Raw genomic sequence first — 21,625 nt, 5'->3', positions numbered from 1 at the left:
AGGCCTTCCTTGCTGGGGAGGGCATCGGGTTATGGTCTGGGGTGGGGAGGGGACAGATTTGCTGAGTGCCCACTGTGTACCAGGCACGGTGCATGGGCTTTGGTGTTAGATCTTAGCATTGCTTCCTACATGCTCTGTGGCCTTGGGCAAATCCCTTAATCTCTCTGATAATCACATACTCCTTGCCACAAACTGAGCCCAGCTCTCTCTGGAGGGAGGATGGGAAACCGTGGAAAGTAATGAAGCACCATCTTCCCTACATTCGACCACATCCAACACAAAGTGTCCTCCCAGGACCCTTTGCACCACACCCTGTCACGGAAGTGCAGACCACCTGCTGGGGTCACCTGGAGAGGGACTCAGGCCAGGCTGAGCTGCAGCCGTGCCCCTCACCAGCCCAAGTCGCTCCCGGGGCCGTCATGAAGAAAGTATGGCAATATTGACTGCTGAGTATGGACGTGACCATGTGCTTGAGGTCTGACTCGTGAGAGCAGATGCTGCTGTCCGCTAACCCCGGGGACGCAGAAGGGCTGCATCTTGTTGGCTTCAAGCCCCAGTTCTTGGCACCCAGTCGATACACAGTAAATGTTGGCTGAACGGAATTGTATGCAGTGACTCACTACCAGGGGCATACTTTTAGGTAGAGACGGGGAAGTCTCCTTAGGTAGGTGGGATGCCGTACGTCTCATGATGGAGGTAGTCAGGGCATGGGGAGGGTTTGGCCTCAGGAAGGGGGCTTGGGCCCCTAGGTAGGTGCCCGCCCCCCCTTTCCCCTGTGACACCCGTCCACTGGCACCATGGAACAGCCCTGGGCTGTCCTGCAAGCTGGAGGGCATGTGGGGCGGCAGGAAGTTTGTAAGGCCCGGATTCTGATCCTGTTCCATGACCTTGGCAAGTTCCTGAAGGCTCTGAGCCTGGGTGGCTCATCTGCCCAAATGAAGGCTCACCTCTGCAATCAAGCCCTGTCTCGAGGCAGCCCTGCTGAACACTTGCCACCTGCTGGACGTCGTTCTAAGCATGTTACCGCATTATTTCCGTGAATCCTCACAACACGGCTGGGAGGAAGCTTCTGTTTTTAATCTCCTTTCTCAGGTTGGAAAGAGCAAGATTCAGAGAGGTAGAGTGATTTGCCCAAGGCCACACAGCAAATGAATGGTAGAACTGGGCTTGAACCCAGGCAGGTTTGCTTCCCCGAGTTCTCACTCCTAACTCTGGCCCCCTCAGATAAAAAGCTACGTCCGAGAGAGGTAATTGTTACCGGTCTCCCTCTTCCTTCACAGGCTGGGCTGCAAGGGCAGGGCTGACCTCGGGGAAGCCCCGTGGGGGAGGGGCAAGGGTTCTTTCTAGGTGGGGTCCCCCAACAGGGAAACTGAGGGGCTTGCTGTCTTATAGGTAGAACACCATGGAAGGCGACTGTCTGAGCTGCATGAAGTATCTGATGTTTGTTTTCAATTTCTTCATATTTGTAAGTATTGCTGGAGCAAGCCTGGGGTCTCCCTAGGCCTCTGCTGGGTGGGCAGAACAGACCATGGCTGAGAAATAGGCACACCGGGCTGAGTCCTGGGGTCAGGAGAGGGACCAGTGCCAGAAGCAAATCTCCCCGCCCAGCCAGAATTTCCCAGACGAGAGGCCGCCGATGGTGCCCGCCCCACTCCGCAGAACCCAAGGTCACAGGGGAGATGTTTTGTACCAAGGGTAGGGGCCTTCATCCTGGCTGCTGCCTCAGGATCCGACCCCTGGTGGAGGGCCGGAGAGAAGGAGGGGAAGGAGAAGAGGGCAGCCCAGACAGCCCCACTCAACCCTGAGCCCCAGGGCAGTTGCACGCCCCCGAGCTGGCTGGGCTGAGCTGCTGTGACCACCCGATGTAATCTGAACCCTCTCAGGGGCTGGCAGTACCCTGGGTTCAAAGCCGGCTCTGCGTCTTACCCGCTGTGTGATCAGAAACACATTTCACCTCTCTGAGCCTCAGTATCTTCATCCCTTCATTACCTACCTCAACAGGTTTTTTTGAAAACTAAGCAAGATTGGTTTAGGAAGTGCCTGGAATGTGCCAGCACTGGCTAGCTTAGCTCCAGCCTCTTCTGGCCTGTGGATTCTGTACTTGAAAGCACAGCTCCAGCTCCAGTGTCCCCACCTGCAACGGGGTTGCGTCCCCTTGGGCAGCTCAGTCTGAGCCCTTGAAGCAGCCCTCAGCACACAATTGTTGAACCCCAAAACCTTAAGAGCAATGAGGAGGGAGGCAGCTTTCACCAGAGCTTTTGTAAGGGACGGAGGGGAAAGGCAGTGTCCAGCACAGGGTGACCATGGGCCCTCTGTCATCAGCAGTCCCCGTTGGCCTTCCCTTTCTCTCCGACCAATGCTGGGTCCTTCTGGCCTCTCCGCCGCTCCCCTGCCCCAACCCCTGTACCTAAGAATATTATCTCCTGCTCCGAGCCCCAGGCCGTGCAGTTCTGCCCACCAGTTTGCAGACCCCTCTCGGACACCCAAAGCTCATCGGTTTGCTCTTAGCTGCAGCCTGGCATTGCTGGCCCGTGCCTCTGGGGGACCTCTGGGGGACCTCTGGTCCTGCCACTACACAGGGATTTCAGACACTTCACCCCATTCAAAATCTGGATGAGGCCAAATTGTTCTGTTCTTCTCCCCACCTGATCTGCTTCCAGTCCTTGTCTGTCCCCAAGGAAAATGGAATGGATATTTTCTGAAACTTGCTAAGCACATTCCTATCCACTCTGTCCTTTCTTCCTTGGGGCCACCTTGCGGGGGGGAGGGGCGGGGATTTGTATCTTCTTTTACCCATGAGGAAGCTAAGGCTCAGAGAGGTTAAGCCACTTACCCAAGGTCACACAGCTGACAAGTGGCACAGCCCTTTCTCTGGACTAAGCTGCCTCTCTCCAAAGATGAGTAGGGCACGGAGAGATGGGCCGTGGACATGACGACATAAACAAGAAGGCTTTCGAGGAGCCGGTTTGAGAGTGGTGAGCTCCTGTTGAGGACAAAGTGGACGGCTTGTGTCCACGTTTTCCTGGCCCCTAGCGTGGTACAGGCCTCAGAGCGTGTGCCGTGGCCTCAGTGAGTGTCAGAGAAGCCTAGGATCCAGCCCTGGCTCTGCCGTGAACTTGCTGTGTGACCTTCAGCAAGTCATGGCCCACTCTGGGGCTCAGTATGGAAGCAGAGGGTTGGACTAGTGACCTCATTATCCTGCAGCTCTGACATTTAAGGAGACTATAAAAATGGCCGATAAATTCCCCGGGACATGGTCCCCAGCAGCCCACGAGGGGGTGTGGACCAGAGGTTGGGTGTAGAGGAAGCCCTTGAGGTCTGGGTAACCAGGAAAATGCAAAACAGTGAAAAGCATTGCTTGGACACTGGTTTGTGCAGCAAATAGGGTTTCTGCCCGGTTTTCTGGGGCTCCCCGGGGCTCCCCAGCTCCACCATGTGGCCTGACTCAGGGGAGACGGTGTGTGTGTGTGGAGTGTCTAACCCCCTGTCTGCCTCTTTCTTCTCCCCGCTCCTGACCGACCCTGGGAGCAGCTGGGTGGGGCCTGCCTGCTGGGCATCGGCATCTGGGTCATGGTGGACCCCACCGGCTTCCGGGAGATCGTGGCCGCCAACCCCCTGCTTATCACTGGCGCCTACATCCTCCTGGCCATGGGCGGCCTGCTTTTTCTGCTCGGCTTCCTGGGCTGCTGTGGGGCCGTCCGTGAGAACAAGTGTCTGCTGCTGTTTGTGAGTAGCCCCACCCCCACCCCACCCTTGGGTGCCCCGGGGGCAGAGTGGCGGGGGGGGGGGGCTGTGTCTACACCGCAGGGGACTCCGCGGTCACACCCAGGTCTGAGCCAGCTAGCTAGGCTGTCCTCCAGGAGTGGCCCTCGTGGACGGGCGCGTGGGCAGTGGGAGGCCCAGGGGCATGAGAGGGCAGTGGGCAGGCCTGGGTTTCAGCGTGCACCCTGCTCTGTCCCCTAGCTAATGATGTGACTTTGGTCTAGTTTCTTAGCCTCCCTGAGCTTTGGCGTCCTGACTTGTTAAATAAGGGGCAGCTTAGCTGGAGGTTGGCGCCAAATGAGGCCACCAGTGGATGCTCTGTTTCTCTGACCTTCCGTATTCCCCTGGGCTGGGTCCTTTGGGCCTCTGCCTACGTTCCTGGACTTGGGGGTGGGTCTCCCCCGCCAGTGAGGTCCTGCGGGCGCCCAAGGCTTGGAGAGCTTCTAGCTGGAGCCCAGTCGCGCTACAGGGCCAGGTAAAGACAGCCCTGCTTAGGGAAATGTGTGTGTGGATGGGTCAACGTGCAGATGCTCCTCGTGGGTGAGTGGGCGGAGGGGTCGGGAGTCGGGCAATCCGGGACGCGTGGGTGGGTCAGCGGGAGGACTGTCTTGCAATGCCTCCGCTCCTGTGGCTTTGGGAGGTAGAGATCTGGCACCGTGCCTCCTGCCCAGATTAGAACAGACCATACGGCCCCCGTTCGTGTCACAGTGAGATTCCCCACATCCCAGACAGGAAACGAAATCAACTGTGAAATGTGTGACCCGGGAGCCGGGGTCCCTTTTGGCCTTCAGCAACCTGAACACTGCGAACTTCGCATTTGGGGAGAAACAAAGAAACCTGCAGGCGCCCCCTGGCGGAGAGCCCTCTACAGTGCCAGCCCGGGCGACGCAGGCTTGGGAGCCCACGGGTACTTTAAAAGGAGCTGGGATATGGGTCCCGGGTCACGCCAACCCCGCTATTCCTCCCTTCGCCTCAGCCCCCCCCCCCGGTGTCTCATCTCTGAAGCCAAGGCAGGAGGCCAGGTCGGGGCGCTGCGCTGGGAGCAGGCTGGGGGCCTTGAGAGTCCTCCCCACAAACCGGCAGCCTCTGAGCCTGCCGCTGGATGGGTACATCGGTCCCTGTGGAGAAGACCAAGGCCCAGGGACCAGCTGAGGTTCGCCCCAGCCCCCCGAGGGAGAGCTGAGCCCCCTTAGAACCTTAAAGTACCCCTTCCACCCCTCTCTTCCGCCACCCTCTCCTTCCTCCCTTTTCTCTCCATTAGTCTCGAGATCTAGGAGACCTACCTATGTTCATCCTTTTATTTTCTTGCTTTCTCTGCCTCCGTCTCTCCGCCTCTTATCTCCTGCTTTCTATCCCTGCTGCCTCTCCCTATCCCTCTCCTGAGCTCTCCTAGTCTCTGCTCCTCTCTCCCTACTTTCCCCGTGTCCTCTCCCCTCCCCCTTCTCCCTCCCCTCCCCTCCCTCCCCTCTCCTCCCCTCTCTGAAGCCCAGCGCCTATTAGCCTGACATCTCAGTGCAAGTCACAGGCAGGGGACTCTTGGACCCCAGCCCCCTGTGTCTCAGACCAGGGCTAGTCAAGAGGCTCCTAACCTAAAATGGACTCACATGTCTGAAATTCACCTAAAATTATGTGCAAAATACTACATTAGGGCCTTGGGTGTGTGTGTGTGCGTGTGTGCGTGTGTGTGCGTGTGTGTGTGTTGTGCGCCTATACATATGTGTTTGCGTGTGTTTTGTTGTATGAACATGTATGTTTCTGGGGAGAGATGTCACAGCTTTTGGAAGGTTTTCCAAAAAGATTCATGACCTAAAAATATAAGAAGAACTGCTTCTCTTTCTGACCTGGACTGGCCGTGTGGTGGTTCCTGCTGAGGAGCGGCACCAAGTCTTACCCATGGTAGCCTCCGGGGTCCCTCGAGAAGCCTGACGCCCCTGTTCCTCAACCTTCTGGGGAGGAAGAGAAGACTTGTCACGAACAGAAGAACCAAGAGGGAGTGACTTTGGCCACCTCAGCCGACTGGGAGGCCTGGGGTGGGGTAACAGAGCATCCCCTCCCCAACCCCCACTCTGAGGCTAAAACCCCAGGGCCCCATCACCCTCAGCCGACCAATGAGCCTAATGACCACATCACCTAATGATTAATTTTTCTAAAGATACAGTTTCCAAACACTCCTGTTGATCAGTTTTACAGCCTTTTCAAATACAGTAGGATAATCTCAGCCTATAGTGGGCATTTTGTGGCATCCCTTTCTCACGGTTGCTTGCCTAGGAGTCGTTCGCAGAATGTTTTTGATCTATTTATTTCAAGATACAAATTTTTTTTTATATTTTATGTCAAAGGCATGCTAAATTGGAAAGGAGAACAGCAAAAGGAGATGCGTGTATTTAGAAGAGATAAATGAGCTGAATGGCACATAAAGTATGTAAATTTGGTAAACATTTATTAGAAACGAGAACTGAAAGTGGATGTGCCCATAGGCAGATGGGCTAGAAAAGTCTGGAAATGTTTGCAAGGAGGCAAAATAGCAGTTTCCGTCCCTTTGTGAATTTTTCCATCCGAAGCAAAGTGGTGAACATTTAATGTCCGGGAATTACTGGCAAATGTGTCCTTCGGCAAATGGAATGAGGTGAGATTAACTTAAACCCCCTGGGAAAGGCCCCGCCCCATGAGGGGAACCCCGGGGAGGCCGGAGGCATCGGGACAAGCCCCGTGGCCGGGTCCAGGGGGAGTTTCTCCAAATAACCAGCGATAACCCTATTAAGCAAGAGGAAGGTATTTCGTGCTGGAGAAGGTCAGTGGGCAGAAGTGGCATCTAGGGCTTGGGGAAACCCTGCTCCAGGAGGGGTCAATGGCAAGGAGATCTGCAGGCCCCCTCCCTCTGGAGACAGCCCTCCTTTCTCCTTCAGTGAGTTACTAGGCTCATTCTTGAATTTCATCTCAGGAATCATGAACCTCGGCTCAACGTAAACTGCGTGACAGTGGGGACCAAATCTGCCTTGTGTATATGAGTTTGCCAGGACCTAGCAGAGTGCCTGGTACACAGTAGGTGCTCAATGAATAGCCTTGGAATAAAGGGACAGAGAGGAGGTGGTCTTAGAAGCGTGACAAGAGCATGGGCTTTGGAGTCAGAAAAGTCTAGGTTCTAATCTCTGCTCTGCTACTTCCTGGCTGTGTGACCTGAGGGCAGTTACTTAACCTCTCTGAACCTAGGCTCCTCCTTTGTAAAATGGAGATGAGGATACTGCCTTCCCAGCCACAGTATTGTGATCACGGTAAAGCTCAAGGTAAAAATGCACATCTTGCTTAACTCTGTTCCCAGCACAGGCAAGCACTTGGTAAACATGAAACTAAAAGAATTAGCTTGGTCCACAAGAGACCCTATGGGCAATCTGAAAGTCTTCAGACCTGGAGGCTCTTATGAGTGTACCACCCTCTCCGGGTCCCCGGGTCCCCCGGGGAAGCTGGAGGGGGTGATGGCAACCGCAGCTGCTTCACCAGGCTGCCGAAAGCACCCCAAGGAAGGAGCCGCGAACGATCCAGGCGCCTCAGTGGTAAGCTCTCAATAGAGGATAGCTGGCATGACTTTCTCGGGACCCGCCCGCACCAGCACTTGCCCTCGGGACAGCCGTGCCTGCCTCTTGGTTCTGAGCCACGGTCTGAGCAGCTCTCCGCTGTGCCGGCCTTGTGCAAAGCCCTTCAGCTGCACCATCCAGGAGTGCCCCACGCTCCCGGGGCGCTGAGCACGCGCGGCGTGAGCTCGGTCTCATCCGTGGTTTATGACTGTCTCAGCTATGATCGATAGCCAGAGCCAGCTCGGTCACCTCGCTGAGGATGGAAACCATGTCCAGGGCCTCTCTTTGCGAGCCTGGGAACTGCCGGCGACTGCACCAAGAGGGCAGAGGGCAGGGAGGCGGTCCCATGGCGGCCATGTGAAACAGGGCCGGATGCCCATCCATCACCGGCCAAATGGAAGTGCCAGGAGCCCTGCCAGGGGCCTCCATCACTGTCACGGGAGATGAGAGGCTGCACAGCACAGCCTCTTGTGGAAGTGGTGGTTGTGGGGTTGGCAGAATGGACTGTAGGAGTCGCGGTGGGGTGGGGAGGGCAAGCCTGCCCGGGGCACAGGGGGCCCTCTGGGCAGGGAACTCTCCCCCCAGACCCTAGCAATCCTGGGGAAACAGGCCCCCAGGGCTCAGAAGAGTCCCTCAGGCCAGTCGTGAGCCACGCTTTCCAGCAGAGAGAGAAGAGGCTGCGTGGTGCTTCTAAGGCCAAACAAGCCTCTCTGAGCCGGAGCCCATGTGGGAGGCAGCTTGACCGGCCAGCCCGTGGCTGAAGATGACCACTAGGGACGAGGGTGAAGGGGTGTTTATGCAAGGCATTCTCCCTGGGGTTGGACATTTAAAAAACAAATGAAGCCGTTGACAGGTCTCGGGATGTTTCACGGTTCACGTCCGCACCCTGGATAGACCATCTCGAAATCCACCCTGAGGCTCACCCTGAGGCTCTCCGTCCGCAGCCCAAGCAGTTTGGAGAAACCCCAGGGCCTGTGTGGGGCGGTCGCTGTTAGAGGTGAAAAGTCAGGGAGGGAACGTGACTGGGGTCTTCCCGGGATGAGGATAAAGTGACAGAAACCTTCTTCTGACTGGGAGAGATGTGATCCAGGGGAGGGCTACCCAGGAGCATTGCCAACAGCAGCGGATGTCTGCGGGAAACGCGCTGAGCGATCCCCTGAGAGCCAGGCCCTCCGAGGCTCACGCGTGAGCTGGCTTCCGTGGTCCTTCTACACTTGTAAGGCCCTCAACGACAAGCTTTGCTCAGCCCCTCTGACGACATACAGAGACTTTCACATCCATTATTTCATGATTCCCCATGATGATCCCAGGAGTGGATGTTAGCATCCCCATTTTACTGACAAGGAAACTGAGGCTCGAAGGGTTTTTGTTTTTTTTTTTAAGCCACAGGAAGGGACAAGGAGGCTGAGTTGGCCTGATACTGAGCCCAGGACCCTCCACCTCCTTCCAGCTCGGGCACATCCAGTGCAGGTCTCAGGGCAGCCGGCCGCGGTGACTGGGAGGGTGTGGAGGAACCAGTCTCCGTGGGCAGTGGGCATTTGGTCCTCTGCTGGTGGTCTCCAGGTGGGCTGACGACTCCGGGATTGTCACAGACTGGAAATGCCAAGGGCACCTGCAACACTGAATAATAGAGGCAAAGTCATTTCCTGTTTCTTCTGCCAACAGCCCTCAGCCAAAGCAGTGCCCACACTGACCAGGGTCTGCGATGTGGCAGGGAACAAGGTCATTGTGGTGAGCGGGTCAGTCCTGGATTCACTGGTTCATCAGACAGCCCTGTACTGACACCTTTGCTGGTGGGCACCGGGAATGCAGCATGCATGCTCTTACGGCCTCTGTGCTTCTGTTTGTGATCTGCGGGCCAGGGGGGATCGTGCAGCAGCTGCTGGGCAGGCACCTCTGCAGGGCACTGCGATGAGGGGGAGCCAGGAAAGGCTTCTCACCACGAGGCGAGGGGCTGGGCTGCGCCTGGTCTGAAAAATGAGGAGCTTTTGTAAAGGGAAGAGCTTTCCTGGCAGAGGGAGGGTAGCCTGCAAGGGCCCCAAGTTAGGAGGCATCGTGGAAAATTTGGGGAACATCAAGAAATGCAATGAGTAGAGCAGAGAAGGATCTTGTTAGATTTCACACTCCAGCGCCTGGGTTTCCAGGTGTTGCTGGACCCATTACCTTCCCTCCCATCTTGCTCCTTTATCGTGGCTGAAGATCAACATCATCTCCCCACTGCTCATGGGAAGGAGAGGCGGCCAGGCAGGGAGAGGTGATGCTGCGGCGGGCGGGGTGGGGAAAGCCAATCAGGGGTCCCCAGGGAACTCTGGATTTCCATGTGGAGAGGGCCCAAACCGGTCAACATCGATGGCCTTCCAGGGCTACCGGGTGGCATTGTTCAGGCTGAACACCGCACAAGGGGCACCGTGGAAGGGGTGCCATTTGCCCGGAAGGCGTGCCATTTGCCCGGAAGGCGTGCCATTTGCCCGGAAGGCATATTTGTTTATTTACCTTGCTGACCCCCAAAGATGAATTGTTGGTATGCCTATTATGAAAAAATGTCTGGGGTATGGCAGTGAAGTTCCTTTGTCTCATAAAATTGGTACATTGGGTCAGTTGCGTGGCAGACGGACGGGTGTGCCAGCGAGTGGTCACCTGGCCCTTTCCCGCCACCCTTGGGGCTCACGAGCCTGCCGCTTCTCTTTGCAGTTCTTCCTGTTCATCCTCATCATCTTCTTGGCAGAGCTCTCGGCAGCCATCCTGGCCTTCATCTTCAGGGAGAACGTACGTGTGGGGGCCCCCCGTGCCCTGGCCCCCCTTTGTGGCCAGCCCCTCCCTTCCTTAGAGAGGGCCTCGCAGAGTCCGCAGCCTCTCAGCCAGCAATTCCAGCCCAAATCGTGGCCCGCCACCCCAGCGCCCCTCTTCCTGCAAGGGCTTTTCCAGAGGGCAGACTCGGAGGGTCCTTTAGGGCCTCTGCTCTTCCAAAGCAGCTGATACCACCCCACACCTGATTCTGAAATCTTACATTCCACCCCGCACCCAGCCATAATTGTTTGACAGGCAGAGGATAGTCAGCGAGGCTGTCCCCCAAGCCCTGGGATATGTGACATATGCAGGAGGACAGAGCAGAGCCCTTTCGGTTGAGGCCCTGGCTAGTATCCAGTTTGGGCAACTTGCCCTCACCAGCCACTTTTTCCGGGAGCTCTGACCACCCAGGGCACCAGCCCCCTCCCCTGAGTCTATAGGAGCCAGGCGCGGCAGCCACAGGGGGCCTGGAAGCAGGAGGGGGAAGGAAAGAGGCGTGAGGGGTCTGGAGACATAAGCTCGTCCAGGGGAGCAGGAAGGCAAGCCGTGGACACAGGGGAAGAGGCAGCCGCTCTGTGGGCAGAGAATGGAGCCTGCAACTGGGCACCATGCAGGGCCCTGTGCTTTCACTACAGAGGGGAGAACAGTGGTGAGGCCTGGGGAGAATATTCTGAGGGCAGGAGCACCTTCCACGGACCTGTCTAGAAACTGGATTTGCAGACTCCCCGCTCCACACCGTGACTTCTTCAGGGCCAGGGACCCGGGGTACCCCCTGGCTCTGATGAGCAGCTCAGGGGAGAGGGAGTGGGGCTAGGAGCAAGCCCCCCACCTGGATAAACCCTGCTTCTGAGAAGAGCTGCAGGGCTGAGAGAGCTTCCCTCTGTGCCCTGGCCTTGGGCTCACCGAGGGGTGTGTGGGTAGACTTCCTTTTCCTGCCGGTGATCCGGTAAGGGGAGGCCACAGGCCCTGGAGTGGGGACTCAGGGGCCACCCCAAGTTAGTGGTTTAGGAGAATGCCCAGCCCTGGGGCCCTGGGGCCTTGCCTCCCTCCAGAAGCAGCTAGCTGAAGAGACCAGACCAGGGTGGGGGCTGCCCCACGCTGCTGGGGGGTTGGGGGGACTCTTACACCGCCCTCTGCCTCTTCCCGCAGCTCACCCGCGAGTTCTTCACCAAGGAGCTCACCAAGCACTATCAGGGCAACAACGACACCGATGTCTTCTCTGCCACCTGGAACTCGGTCATGATCACAGTGAGTGACCGCCCCCCGCCCTGCCCAGGGATGCAGTGAGCCTTCAAAGCCATGAGGCCAGGTGCAGCAAACGTCTGGCCTCCAGAGCCCGCTTGGCTCACGTGCCTGTGCCAGACATCACTAACCAGTCGGGGCTGGCCCACTGAGCCCAGCCTGGGCCTGGGAATCGCCATCCACCCAGCATTCATTATTCATTTAATGACCCAGCCATCATTAAAGGCCCATGGAACATAGTCCAAACTCTGGCTGAAACCTGTTTGCAATCCCTGACCCTAGTCCTCTGTCATTGTCAGTGAGGGTAATCACAGCCACTGTTTAGTGGGCGCTAAGGCCCGGGGAGGCGGGAATTGTCACCACCATCCCCGTTTTACACAGGAGGACACCAGAGGCTCAGAGAGGTTGAGCGACTTTCCCGGGGTCACACAGGAGGAGAAGAGGGAGCCAACCCCTAGCTGAATCTTGACTCCGCTCCACCACCTTGCCTTATGATGGCCTCGGGGGAGGCTATCTGTCCACCTCTGCCCCCAGGGCCCAGCTCCCACCCCCCCAGACTCTTCCGTTCGCTCTCCTCCTAGTTTGGCTGCTGTGGCGTCAACGGGCCTGAAGACTTTCGGTTTGCGTCAGTTTTCCGACTGCTGACTCTGGAAAGCGACGAGGTGCCCGAGGCCTGCTGTCGAAGAGAACCACAGACTCGGGACGGGGTCCTGCTGAGCAGGGACGAGTGCCTGCTGGGAAGGGACCTGTTCCTGAACAAGCAGGTAGCAGGCCCTGCTCTCCCCCCAGGCAGGGGGACTTGGATGGCCAGAGCTGGGCGGGTGGGTGGGAGCTATGAAGCCCCTGAGGTCCAGCCAAAGTAGAGGAAGGATGAGGGTGGCAGATGGGCCGGTGATGGCTAAGCCAGAGGAGTGGGCCTTTTGTCAGGGGTTAAAGGTTAAAGGGTGAGTAGGAGCTGTGCGGTGGTCCGGGCAGAGCACTCCCTGAGCTTCTGACAATGCAGGTCGGAGCCCAAACCTGAATTACATAGAGGGGGCCCCTCCTTAGCTCTTATTGTGGGGGAAGCTCACCTGTGCCATATAGAAGCCCCCTCTGACCCCCAAGGAGCAAGATTCTCCTCCAAGGTCAGGGAAACTACCAGACTCTTTGCTTCTCTTGCCACCCAAGGACTTTATCTCAGTCCCAGGAAGAAGCCCTTTCCCTTTCTTGCACGTGTCATCTCTGGGGGAGACACAGGGCCCCTGCTTTGCGCGCGCGCGTGCGCACACACACACACACGCACACACACACACACACTGTGAGACAGATAGTGCCCTTGTACTTGATTCCTCCTTCCCACCAAGCAGCAACCCTCCCTGGGCCCCTGGCCCCTCGGGCGTATGTGTGTGAGACCAGGCTGGGGGTAGGAGGGCGAGAACAAAGATGAACCCAGGGCATGCCCCATGCCCCTCACTTGATTAAGCTTCCCCCGAGGAGCTCCTGGGAGAGTTCCAGATGCAGGGGACACAGCAAGAGACGGGAGACAAGGCGCTCACGATCTAGTTAAAGAAAGCACATGATAACCGAGGAGCAAACTATAAGTAATAATTTCACACGGTCATGATTACTATAAAGAAAATAAAACCAGATGCCAAGCTGGACAGGACTGGGATGGGGGCCGTAGGGCAGGCCTCGGAGAGCCCCAAGAAGGGAGGCCGCGTGCTGAGGCCCGCCCCTGGCCCTCCACGGAGGTCTTCTCAGCCTCAGCTTGGAACTCGGCACCCCCTCCCCCACCCACGTGGGGCAGAGGACTTCACGGGGGCCCTGGGTTCAGGCCACTGTGAGCTTGGGGCAGGGAGGGCCACCAAGGGCTTGGGTCTCGGCCTCTAGGAGAAGCTGCAGGGCATGGAGGGGAGGCAGGGGAGGTCTCAGGCTTCCATGTCAGGCAGGCCCGGACTGTGACCTGCTGTGACACCCTCTCTGGACCTCAGATTCCTCATACCGTCGGAGAGCCAGCAGTCCTCCTTAGAAAGATGGCATTGAGCAGATGCCATCGCCACCAGGGCAAAACCGCACTTCCTGCTTCCCTGACAGGAAGGCCGGGTGACCCTGCAGTAGCCAAGCGACTTGTCCAACTTGCGTACGGTCTTTAAGAGAAAGTCCTGGGCCGGCCCCTCCTCCGCTCCCCCCTGGCAGGCATGAAGCTGTGGTGACTACCATCTGGGACCTGGCCGTGGAGGGTGGCACCCTAGGCTGTCAGGGCATTACGAGAGGGACCTGGGCCGCGGACGGCTGCATGAAACAGACAGGCCACCTCAGCTGAGGATTTCATATGAAAGGCAAACAAACTTCTAGCTTGTCCAAGGCCCTGCTGTTTGGGATGCCTGGGGCCCAGAGCCAAACCGATGTCCTAAGGCCACCCGTGGATTGTTCCGGGAGGCTTCATTGTTCCTGTAGGGCTTCATCCTCATAAGCTTCCCATTTCTGGACTCATCCTTGGTGATGACACCTCCTTCCATCTTCTGGGCATGACTTTGGGATCAGAGCTCCTTGGGAAGGTCCCTGCACAGCTGCCTGAGTTCTTTATGGTGCCTCTTCCTTTTCTGGGATCCTTTTCAGAGACCCTCACATTCCCCCCCCCACCTTGAGCATCCTTCCTTTTCAAAGCCTCTATGGAGGGACTACCACTATTTGGTTTTTCTCCAAAGCCCATTTCCCTAAAGCCCAGGGTGCATTTCTGACTGTGCCTTGCATCCCCGTCACAGTCTTGAATCAGTGAGCAAAACGACTGAATGCAAGGACCCGAAATCCCAACTAAAGGGGTTTATGCAAATGCCCTTTGTGCTTCACACACAGCAAGAATTCTGGAAGGTGGTGGCTTCTCCCATCACATCAGTAGCTTTGTCCTGTCAGTCAAAGCCTGGTCTCTGTGATCTTCGTGGCCTTTCCTTGGTGGCAAAATGGCTGCCATGGCTCCAGACATCCCACCCATGTTTAAGACAGACAGAAGGGAAAGTGTGGCACCACTGTCTTTCCCAGAAAGCCCCAGTAGACATCTGAATAGATCTTGATGGCCAGGACTCGGTTATGTGGCCATCAAGGGCCAAGGCAGAGGGCACTCATCTGTGGATGTTGAGTTAGCCCTCCAATGTTTACCATTGAACTCCAACGAGCAGAAATGAGGAAATCCCGAAAGAAGGTGATCCATGATGAATATTCAGACTCCCCCACTGGTATGAGTCAGACCCACCAAGGCAGTTTCTCCAGCTCTTCTTCAGCCTTCCCTGGGTCAAGACAGTCACCCAGGCAAGTCAGAAATGTGTTCTCCTGCTGGAAACGAATCCGGGGGTCTCCCAGTAGATGATGACCTTGCTAGAGCTTGACTCCAGGCCAGAGTGGTGACCACCAATAAGAAACCACCCATATTCCCCATCTGTCTGGGTGATCTTGAGCCCTCTCTCCTCACAGCATCACATTTCTCTGCTTTATCCCCGGTGCTCCCCACCCGCTCCCTGGCAGGTTGTGAGTCTGGGTGCTGCTGTGACTGTCAACATAAAGTGCTACACCCTCATCCTCCTGGCATAGGAAAAGCATTCCAGCCAGAGAGTGAAAGCAACATGTACAAAGGTCCTGGGGTGGCAAGGAGCATGGTGTGCTCCAGGAACCAAGAGAGGAAGGCCAGTAGGGCTGGAGCAGAGTGAGCAGGGCAAGACTGGCTCAAGGTGAGGGCATCGGCAGGGCCGCTCGTGCCCTGTGTGTGTCTATACCCATCTCTACCTCAGTGTGTGTATCCCCAGCGCTGCTTGAGAGGGCAGTAATAACACAGGAATTCATCCATTTAGAGGGGCCTGGAGGGCTGGGCTTGTCTTGGAAGGCTGCCCGGAGGAGGTAAAGGGTGCCCTGGGCTTTGAGGAATGGGCTGTGTTTCCTTGGGGCAGAGGCTGAACACCAAAATCCTTCAGCCAGCAGGCAGCTAATAAGAAGGAGTGGAGAGGGTGGGTGTAGCTCAACAGGGAATGACGGGGGCTGTGGACCCCCAGGGAGCCCTTGTCCCATCTGACAGGGACCTCCATATAGAGATGATGACTCCACTTGCCGGATCTGGTTTTTCTTTTCTTTTCTTTTCTTTTTTTGGTAAGATTTTCTTTGTTTGACAGAGAGAGACACAGCGAGAGAGGGAACACAAGCAGGGGGAGAGGGAGAGGGAGAAGCAGGCTTCCGGCGGAGCAGGGAGCCCGATGCAGGGCTCGATTCCAGGACCCTGGGATCATGACCTGAGCCGAAGGCAGACGCTTAACGACTGAGCCACCCAGGCGCCCCTGGATCTCCTGGTTTTTCGAGAGCAGCAGGGAGTCCAGATATTTGGGGGAAATTTTTCATTATTCCAATCACTGTGGCTACTACACAAAGCGTTTATGGTGGATGTGGTGCTCAGGCTGGCCGCTCCCAGCCCCACCTGAGGAGCTGGAGGGCCAGGAGGGGCTTTGGTGTGATGCTGCCAAATTGCTGCTCATGAGCCTCCTGCCCCCCACCCCCTCCCCAACCAAACGGTGCCAACAGGGGTTTGACAGGGTAAGGCTGCTGCTGCCTGAGCTCTGAGGCCACGGGCCAGTTCCCAGGCTTCATACCTCAGTCCTGATGCTGGCCCCTGACCCCAGACTGTCTCCAGCTCTGGCCTCACCTCTGGTCCTTCCCTCCCAGGGCTGTTACACAGTGATCCTCAACACTTTTGAAACCTACGTCTACCTGGCTGGAGCCCTCGCCATAGGGGTGCTGGCCATTGAGGTGAGTAAAAGCCCTCACTTCTGCAGCTCCCCAGAAGCAAGGCACATGCGGGGTCTCAGAGAGATCCCCAGCCTACCTCTGTCTCCACATCCTAAATCCAGGACCAAATGGGTCCCCCACTGCGGGAACTGTGGGGTGGTAAAGCGCAGCTGGGTCTGTCTGTTGCCTGAGTCACTGTTGGACTCCGGGCTCATCTGAGCATGTCTCCGGCAGTGAGTGGGCGGGCTCTGAGAGTCACCCCCCAATCTTTCTCCCACTGCCTCCCCATCCCTGTTCCTCTCTGGCTAATCCTCCCCAGAGAGAACTCCACAAACTTCCAACACCGCTGCCTTGAGGGAGGGGCTGCGGCTTGTGCTTCTACATCAGGCCCTTTCTCTGTGGGGCCCTGTCGACCTCACGAGGAGGGTCTTTTTTTTTTTTTTAAGATTTTTATTTTATTTATTTATTTGAGGGAGAGAGAATGAGAGATAGAGAGCACGAGAGGGAAGAGGGTCAGAGGGAGAAGCAGACTCCCCGCCGAGCGGGGAGCCCGATGCGGGACTCCAGGATCATGACCCGAGCCGAAGGCAGTCGCCCAAACCACTGAGCCACCCAGGCGCCCACGAGGACGGTCTTAACCCCCTTCAGCCCCAGTCCCGGAGCCCCCTCGAAAGGAAGGCAGCTGCAGACCCTGGCCGCCGCCACCAGGTGGCGCTTCAGCCGAGGGGCGGAGCTGCCCCTTCCTTCTCCACCCACCCCCACCCCCTTCTGGATGTCAAAGCTCTCCCGAAGTTTGGACTGTGTAGTAGCCCGTGCCTGACCATCTCCAGGAAGGACCACTCCCGGGCCTCAGCCAGTCGTGGGCGGGCGGGGAAACGAAGTCAGGCAGCCTCCCCGCCCCCCCTTCTCAGGGTGTCCTCCGGCCCCACGTGGAGCAGTTTTGTGGAGACTACTGGGGATGGGGCAGAGGGAGGGGTCGTTTATTCTTTCATTCAGCAAGCACAGATTGAGCCCCTACTGTATGCCAGCACCGTTCCAGGTGAACAAGGTCTCTGACGGGGCGGGGAAGGGGGGGAATGAACGAGAGACAGATAAATCTGCTGGGACTGCGGGAATCGCAGGCGTGTGTCCGGTGCAGGAAGAACACGGGCTTTTCGGGGTTAACTCCCAGCTCCGCCTCTCCCCAGACGGGGCCTCTGGGCCACAGAGGACCTCTTTGCGAAATGGAGCTACCACCCTGCTCCCAGGCCGGGGTTGCTGCGGGGCGTCGCAAGGATGGCCGAGGATGGGGACTCCGTGCCTGGCCGGTTGTACTAGGGGCTTATTAGACAATGTCTGTATTCTTGACCTGCTGTCCTCACCGCCCCCCCCCCGCGCCCACAAGCCCAGCTGCACCCCGAGGGGAGGCAGAGCTGTGCTCCCAAAAAGGGACTTTTGCTGTATCTTTGTCCCGGCCTCACCTCCCCCACCCCACTTCCCCAACCAGAGATCTGGCCCTGAGCCTGTGGTCTGGGGACTGTCCCTTGTGCTACTTGCAAAAGACCCCTGTCTATGGGGGCCTCAGCCATTCTGGTCAGAGGGGCATCCCCGAATCTAGGTCTCTGCCTGCCCACCGCCCCCTCTCCCAGGGCCCTAGTGAGGTGTTCACTGATTGTGCTCTCAACTCTGGCAAGGGCTACATCTTCCCTGCCCCTTAATAATGATGCTGGTCACTTTCTCCCACATCCACTATCTAACGGGCACCACTGCGTCATTAATCACTTTATACTTCAGTCTTACTCCCCTCCTGTGAGCTAGAAAGTGGAGTGTGCAGGACTTCTCAGCACGGGCTGTGGGGTCAGAGTGCCTAGACTCAAACCCCAGCTCCCCTACTTGCAGCTGTGTGACCTTAGGCGGGTTGCATGACCTCTCTGTGCCTTGCCTCCTGCTCTGTCAAAGGTTTCTGAGAAAATACTTAGAACTGGGCCTGGCGCACCGGAAGCCCTCAGGACATGCTCAGGCCCAGAGAAGGGACACATCTGGCTCGAGGTTGCTGCTGGCAAATAGGGGAGCTAGATTTGAACCCATGTCCAAAGCCCCCTTCTTTCCATGCCTATGCTGCACGAAGGGGGCCAGTGGCTGGCAAAAGGTGCTTGCCCTCAGGGAACGTCAGGGATCCCTCCTGCAGGAGTGTGCCTAGCGATGGGTAAGCCCCCTTTCTGGGCCGATGATTACTTCCCCCTGGGGTGGGACAGCCCCATGCCTGGCTGGGAGCCCAGCCTAACAAGCCAACTTCTACTTTTCTGCAGCTTTTCGCCATGATCTTTGCCATGTGTCTCTTCCGGGGCATCCAGTAGAGGGCGTGGCCTGGAGCCTGAAGCCTCACCCACCACCACTGCCCAGCACCCAAAGCCCTCCCCTCCCCCGTGCCTCTGCCCTCTTGGCCCCAGGGGAGGAGGTGAGGTCATGATGAGTGGCCAGGAGAAGGGGCAGAGGAAAATAGCTATTTTTTTAACAAAACAAAATGAAGACAAGACTACGGATGGATGGACCCCGCCTCGTCTCCCGGTGGGTGCCATGGGCTCTCTGCAGGGGTCCTGGCGCCTGAACCCCAGGGAGGAGTCTGCACTAGAGACCAAAGGAACCCCAGGACCAGATTCCTTCCTCGGTCCCACCAGCCTCTGGCAGCCCCAGGCCTGGGCCTTCTCCTCAGCTCCAGGTGCCAAGAAAGTGTGGATTTAGCCAACAAGGAAGCAAAAGCAACTCTCAGAGGTCGACAAAGCCCCGGGGGTGCCCCAAGGAGACTCAGTCACCATGTCCTGAAGAACTTGGAACCTAACGTTCAACCTCTGATCCTCTGAGGATGGAACTGTCCCTGCCCCAGGCTGGGGCCAAGAGTGGGCTGCAGACACTGGATCCAAGAATGGCCTAGCCGGCGGGGTCCTTGCTTCCCTCATCTGTTGGATCAAATAATCTGGAAAGCCCAGAGAGGGGCACTGTTTCATTCACAGTCACACAGCATATGCATGACAATTCTGAACAAGAACCCAGTCGTCTCTAGGCTGCCTGTCGCTCCTTCCAGGCCTCTGTATGTCCCAGCAGATCCGCTGCTCACACCCTTCCCTGGCCTCAGCATCCTGGCTTCCCCAGGAGAGAGAAAGCAAGCTGGTCAAGAACTTCCGCTAAGAAAATTCTGGACTGTCCTCCTTGCTCCCTTCCCACCTCCCCATACTTCTTTCTAAGCTCCCAGGGACGGACACACACACACACACACACACACACACACACACACACACACACACACACACACACACACACACGTCTCTTTTCCACACTGCCCACTTCTTCCCACAAGCCCAACCCCTTCCCTGTTTTCCATCAACTCTGTGGCTCCCAGGGCTGGAAGGAACCCCCAAGATCATCTGGTTCTCCTCTCCCCACCCAGAACGAGGCTTGGATGTCTTCCACAAGATCTCTGCCAAGACTTTGCCCCTTCTTCTTGCATACCTCCAATGACGGGGAGCTTACTACCTCCCAAGACAGACTTCTGTCTTGGCACTGCTTTGAGATTTTAGCATCAGCTCAGTACACATTAGAGTTCTCTGTTGTTCTCTGGTTCCATCCATGGCATCCCACTCTCTCTCTCTCCTTCCCAAAGTACTAAGGCCACACGTTGCCTCCCCCAAGCCCCATTTTCTCCAGGCTAAAGAGCTCCAAGACATCTCATGTCTGCTGCCACATGGCTTCCTGTCCCTTTATGGTCCATAGCACACTTCTGAGTGTTTCTTCCAGGCTCAGGCAGGGAGAGGTTTTCCCCTAGACTCACACCCACACAGCACCCACAAACCAGTCCCTCATACACAGGCCTCACATTCTAGACCAGTGTTGGCAACTGTATTGCAAGATGCCTCCACCCCAGTGAATCAAGAGTGACTGCCGGGGGCTGTTCAGAGGATCTGAGCTTTGGCCTGGGGTCAGGGGGCCGGGAAGACGGCGTGATCTTGATTGGTGATGTCTGTCAGACATCATTAAGACTTGATTAGTGATGTCTGCCACAGGCATGGCAGTGGGAGGGGCAGCATGGTGCCCGGTCTCCTCCCCACACTCCCTCTTCAGGGTCTGGGGAGAGCCCATTCTAAATCCCAGGCCCTGTGTCAGCTTCCAGCCTCCCAGCTTGCCAGCCACTGGGAGAGACAGAGCTGTGGCTGGAGCCCATGCCTCCCTGCTCTGCCACTGACCCCCTTTAGGGATGCAGCCCTGAGCTCTGTGCCTGCTGTAAAAGTTGGGTTTGACCCTCCTCCCCACTCTCCCCTTCCCCATCTCATCCTTCTGCTGGCCCCCCTCCCCACCCCCAGTCCCAGGTCCCCCTCCTGGTCTCCGAGCTGGGGCTTTCTGTATTGTCCCTGTAACAGCCCGCCCTGGCAACTCCGGACATGATGCCACGAACTTCCCAGTGACCCCGAGTGCCCTGCAGCTGGTAGCCCAGCCCAGCCTGAGCAAGGCCTTGGGCTTGCTCCTCTCTAGACCCACCCAACCACCCACATGCTTGGCTCCAGCTTCCTGGCAGAGGCAAATGGCTGGTCTGAGGTTGACAAAAATAAAAACTGCGGGACTCAGGGTCTCACGGGGCAGCCGTGTGGCTCCAGTCCAGGGGCATCCCAGGCCTCCGGGTCCCATCCGGTCCCCTAGCAGGAGAACCTGGGGCCTTCAAGGTAAGAAGGGCCCGGCCTCTGGCACCCGCTCCCCTCCCTCCCCCAGTCTCGTCCATTCCCACTCCTTGTCACCCCCCACCCCCGTGAGAATCAGTGGGAGGCAGGGCAGGTCCCAGAGGAACATCTGGCTGAGGCAGGTTCAAGGACGGGTGGTGAGCCTCATCAATAAGGGCTTTCCCAAAAGGTGCCAAGGAGCCCCGAATCCGCTGCTGCCCACACCGGGGATGGAAAAGAAGAGCGGGCAGTCTCTAGCACTGCCCAGGCTGGTAGCTGTCTGCAAGGTTGTCTGCAGCCATTCCGAGGTGTGAAGACTAGAGCCCAGCCCCAGTCAGGCTCCACATCCCCCCACCCCCCCACCCCCCCACCCCGGCCCAGGGATCGGAGATCTAACTGGGCCGGTCCACATACAGCCCAGGACAGGTGCTGGTGGCTGTGGTTTGGCTGCTGAGGCGGGGGGGACTTCCCCTAGGCAGCTCACCAGGCAGGAGCCAGAGCAGACCCCCCCCCCCCCACTGTTGGTTGCCTCTTGGAAGAGGGAAGCCATCCGAAGGGTTTGGAGGCTCTCTTGTCCTTCCATGCCTAAGGGGCCCAGACTGGACACCCCAAACCAGCCGAGGCCCCAGCACCCCCATCTCCCAGAAGCCCCCTCTTCCCTTCCCCCCATGGGTCCTAGGTCGAAAGTCTATTTTGAAAACTGTAAATGTTCCTTGCGGTAGATAGCAGAGCTAATTTATCATGTTTATTTCCTGTGAGCCCCCCCTTTTTATAGTCTATATCAAGAGGAGTTTTTGTAATATAAAACAGGACACCCACACTGATGGTTTTGCA

At 57.3% G+C, this 21,625-nt stretch overlaps 1 protein-coding gene across 1 annotated transcript; it reads left to right on the top strand.

Annotated features, from left to right (window-relative positions):
- Positions 1-1,402: 1,402 nt before the first annotated feature.
- Positions 1,403-18,442, top strand: TSPAN18 (tetraspanin 18). Its single transcript, XM_028111439.1, has 7 exons — positions 1,403-1,465; positions 3,532-3,726; positions 10,026-10,100; positions 11,271-11,369; positions 11,945-12,127; positions 16,044-16,127; positions 18,395-18,442. Exons 1-7 carry the CDS (start codon positions 1,403-1,405, stop codon positions 18,440-18,442), a joined length of 747 nt encoding a protein of 248 aa, XP_027967240.1.
- Positions 18,443-21,625: the final 3,183 nt, after the last annotated feature.

Source organism: Eumetopias jubatus, unplaced genomic scaffold, assembly GCF_037043125.1.
Source record: "Eumetopias jubatus isolate StellerSeaLion01/CBP00866 unplaced genomic scaffold, mEumJub1_p1.0 scaffold_13, whole genome shotgun sequence".
NCBI classification, from domain to species: Eukaryota; Metazoa; Chordata; class Mammalia; order Carnivora; family Otariidae; genus Eumetopias; species Eumetopias jubatus.
Note: the sequence above shows the minus strand (reverse complement) of the source record. Positions and strands in the feature narration are given on the sequence as shown.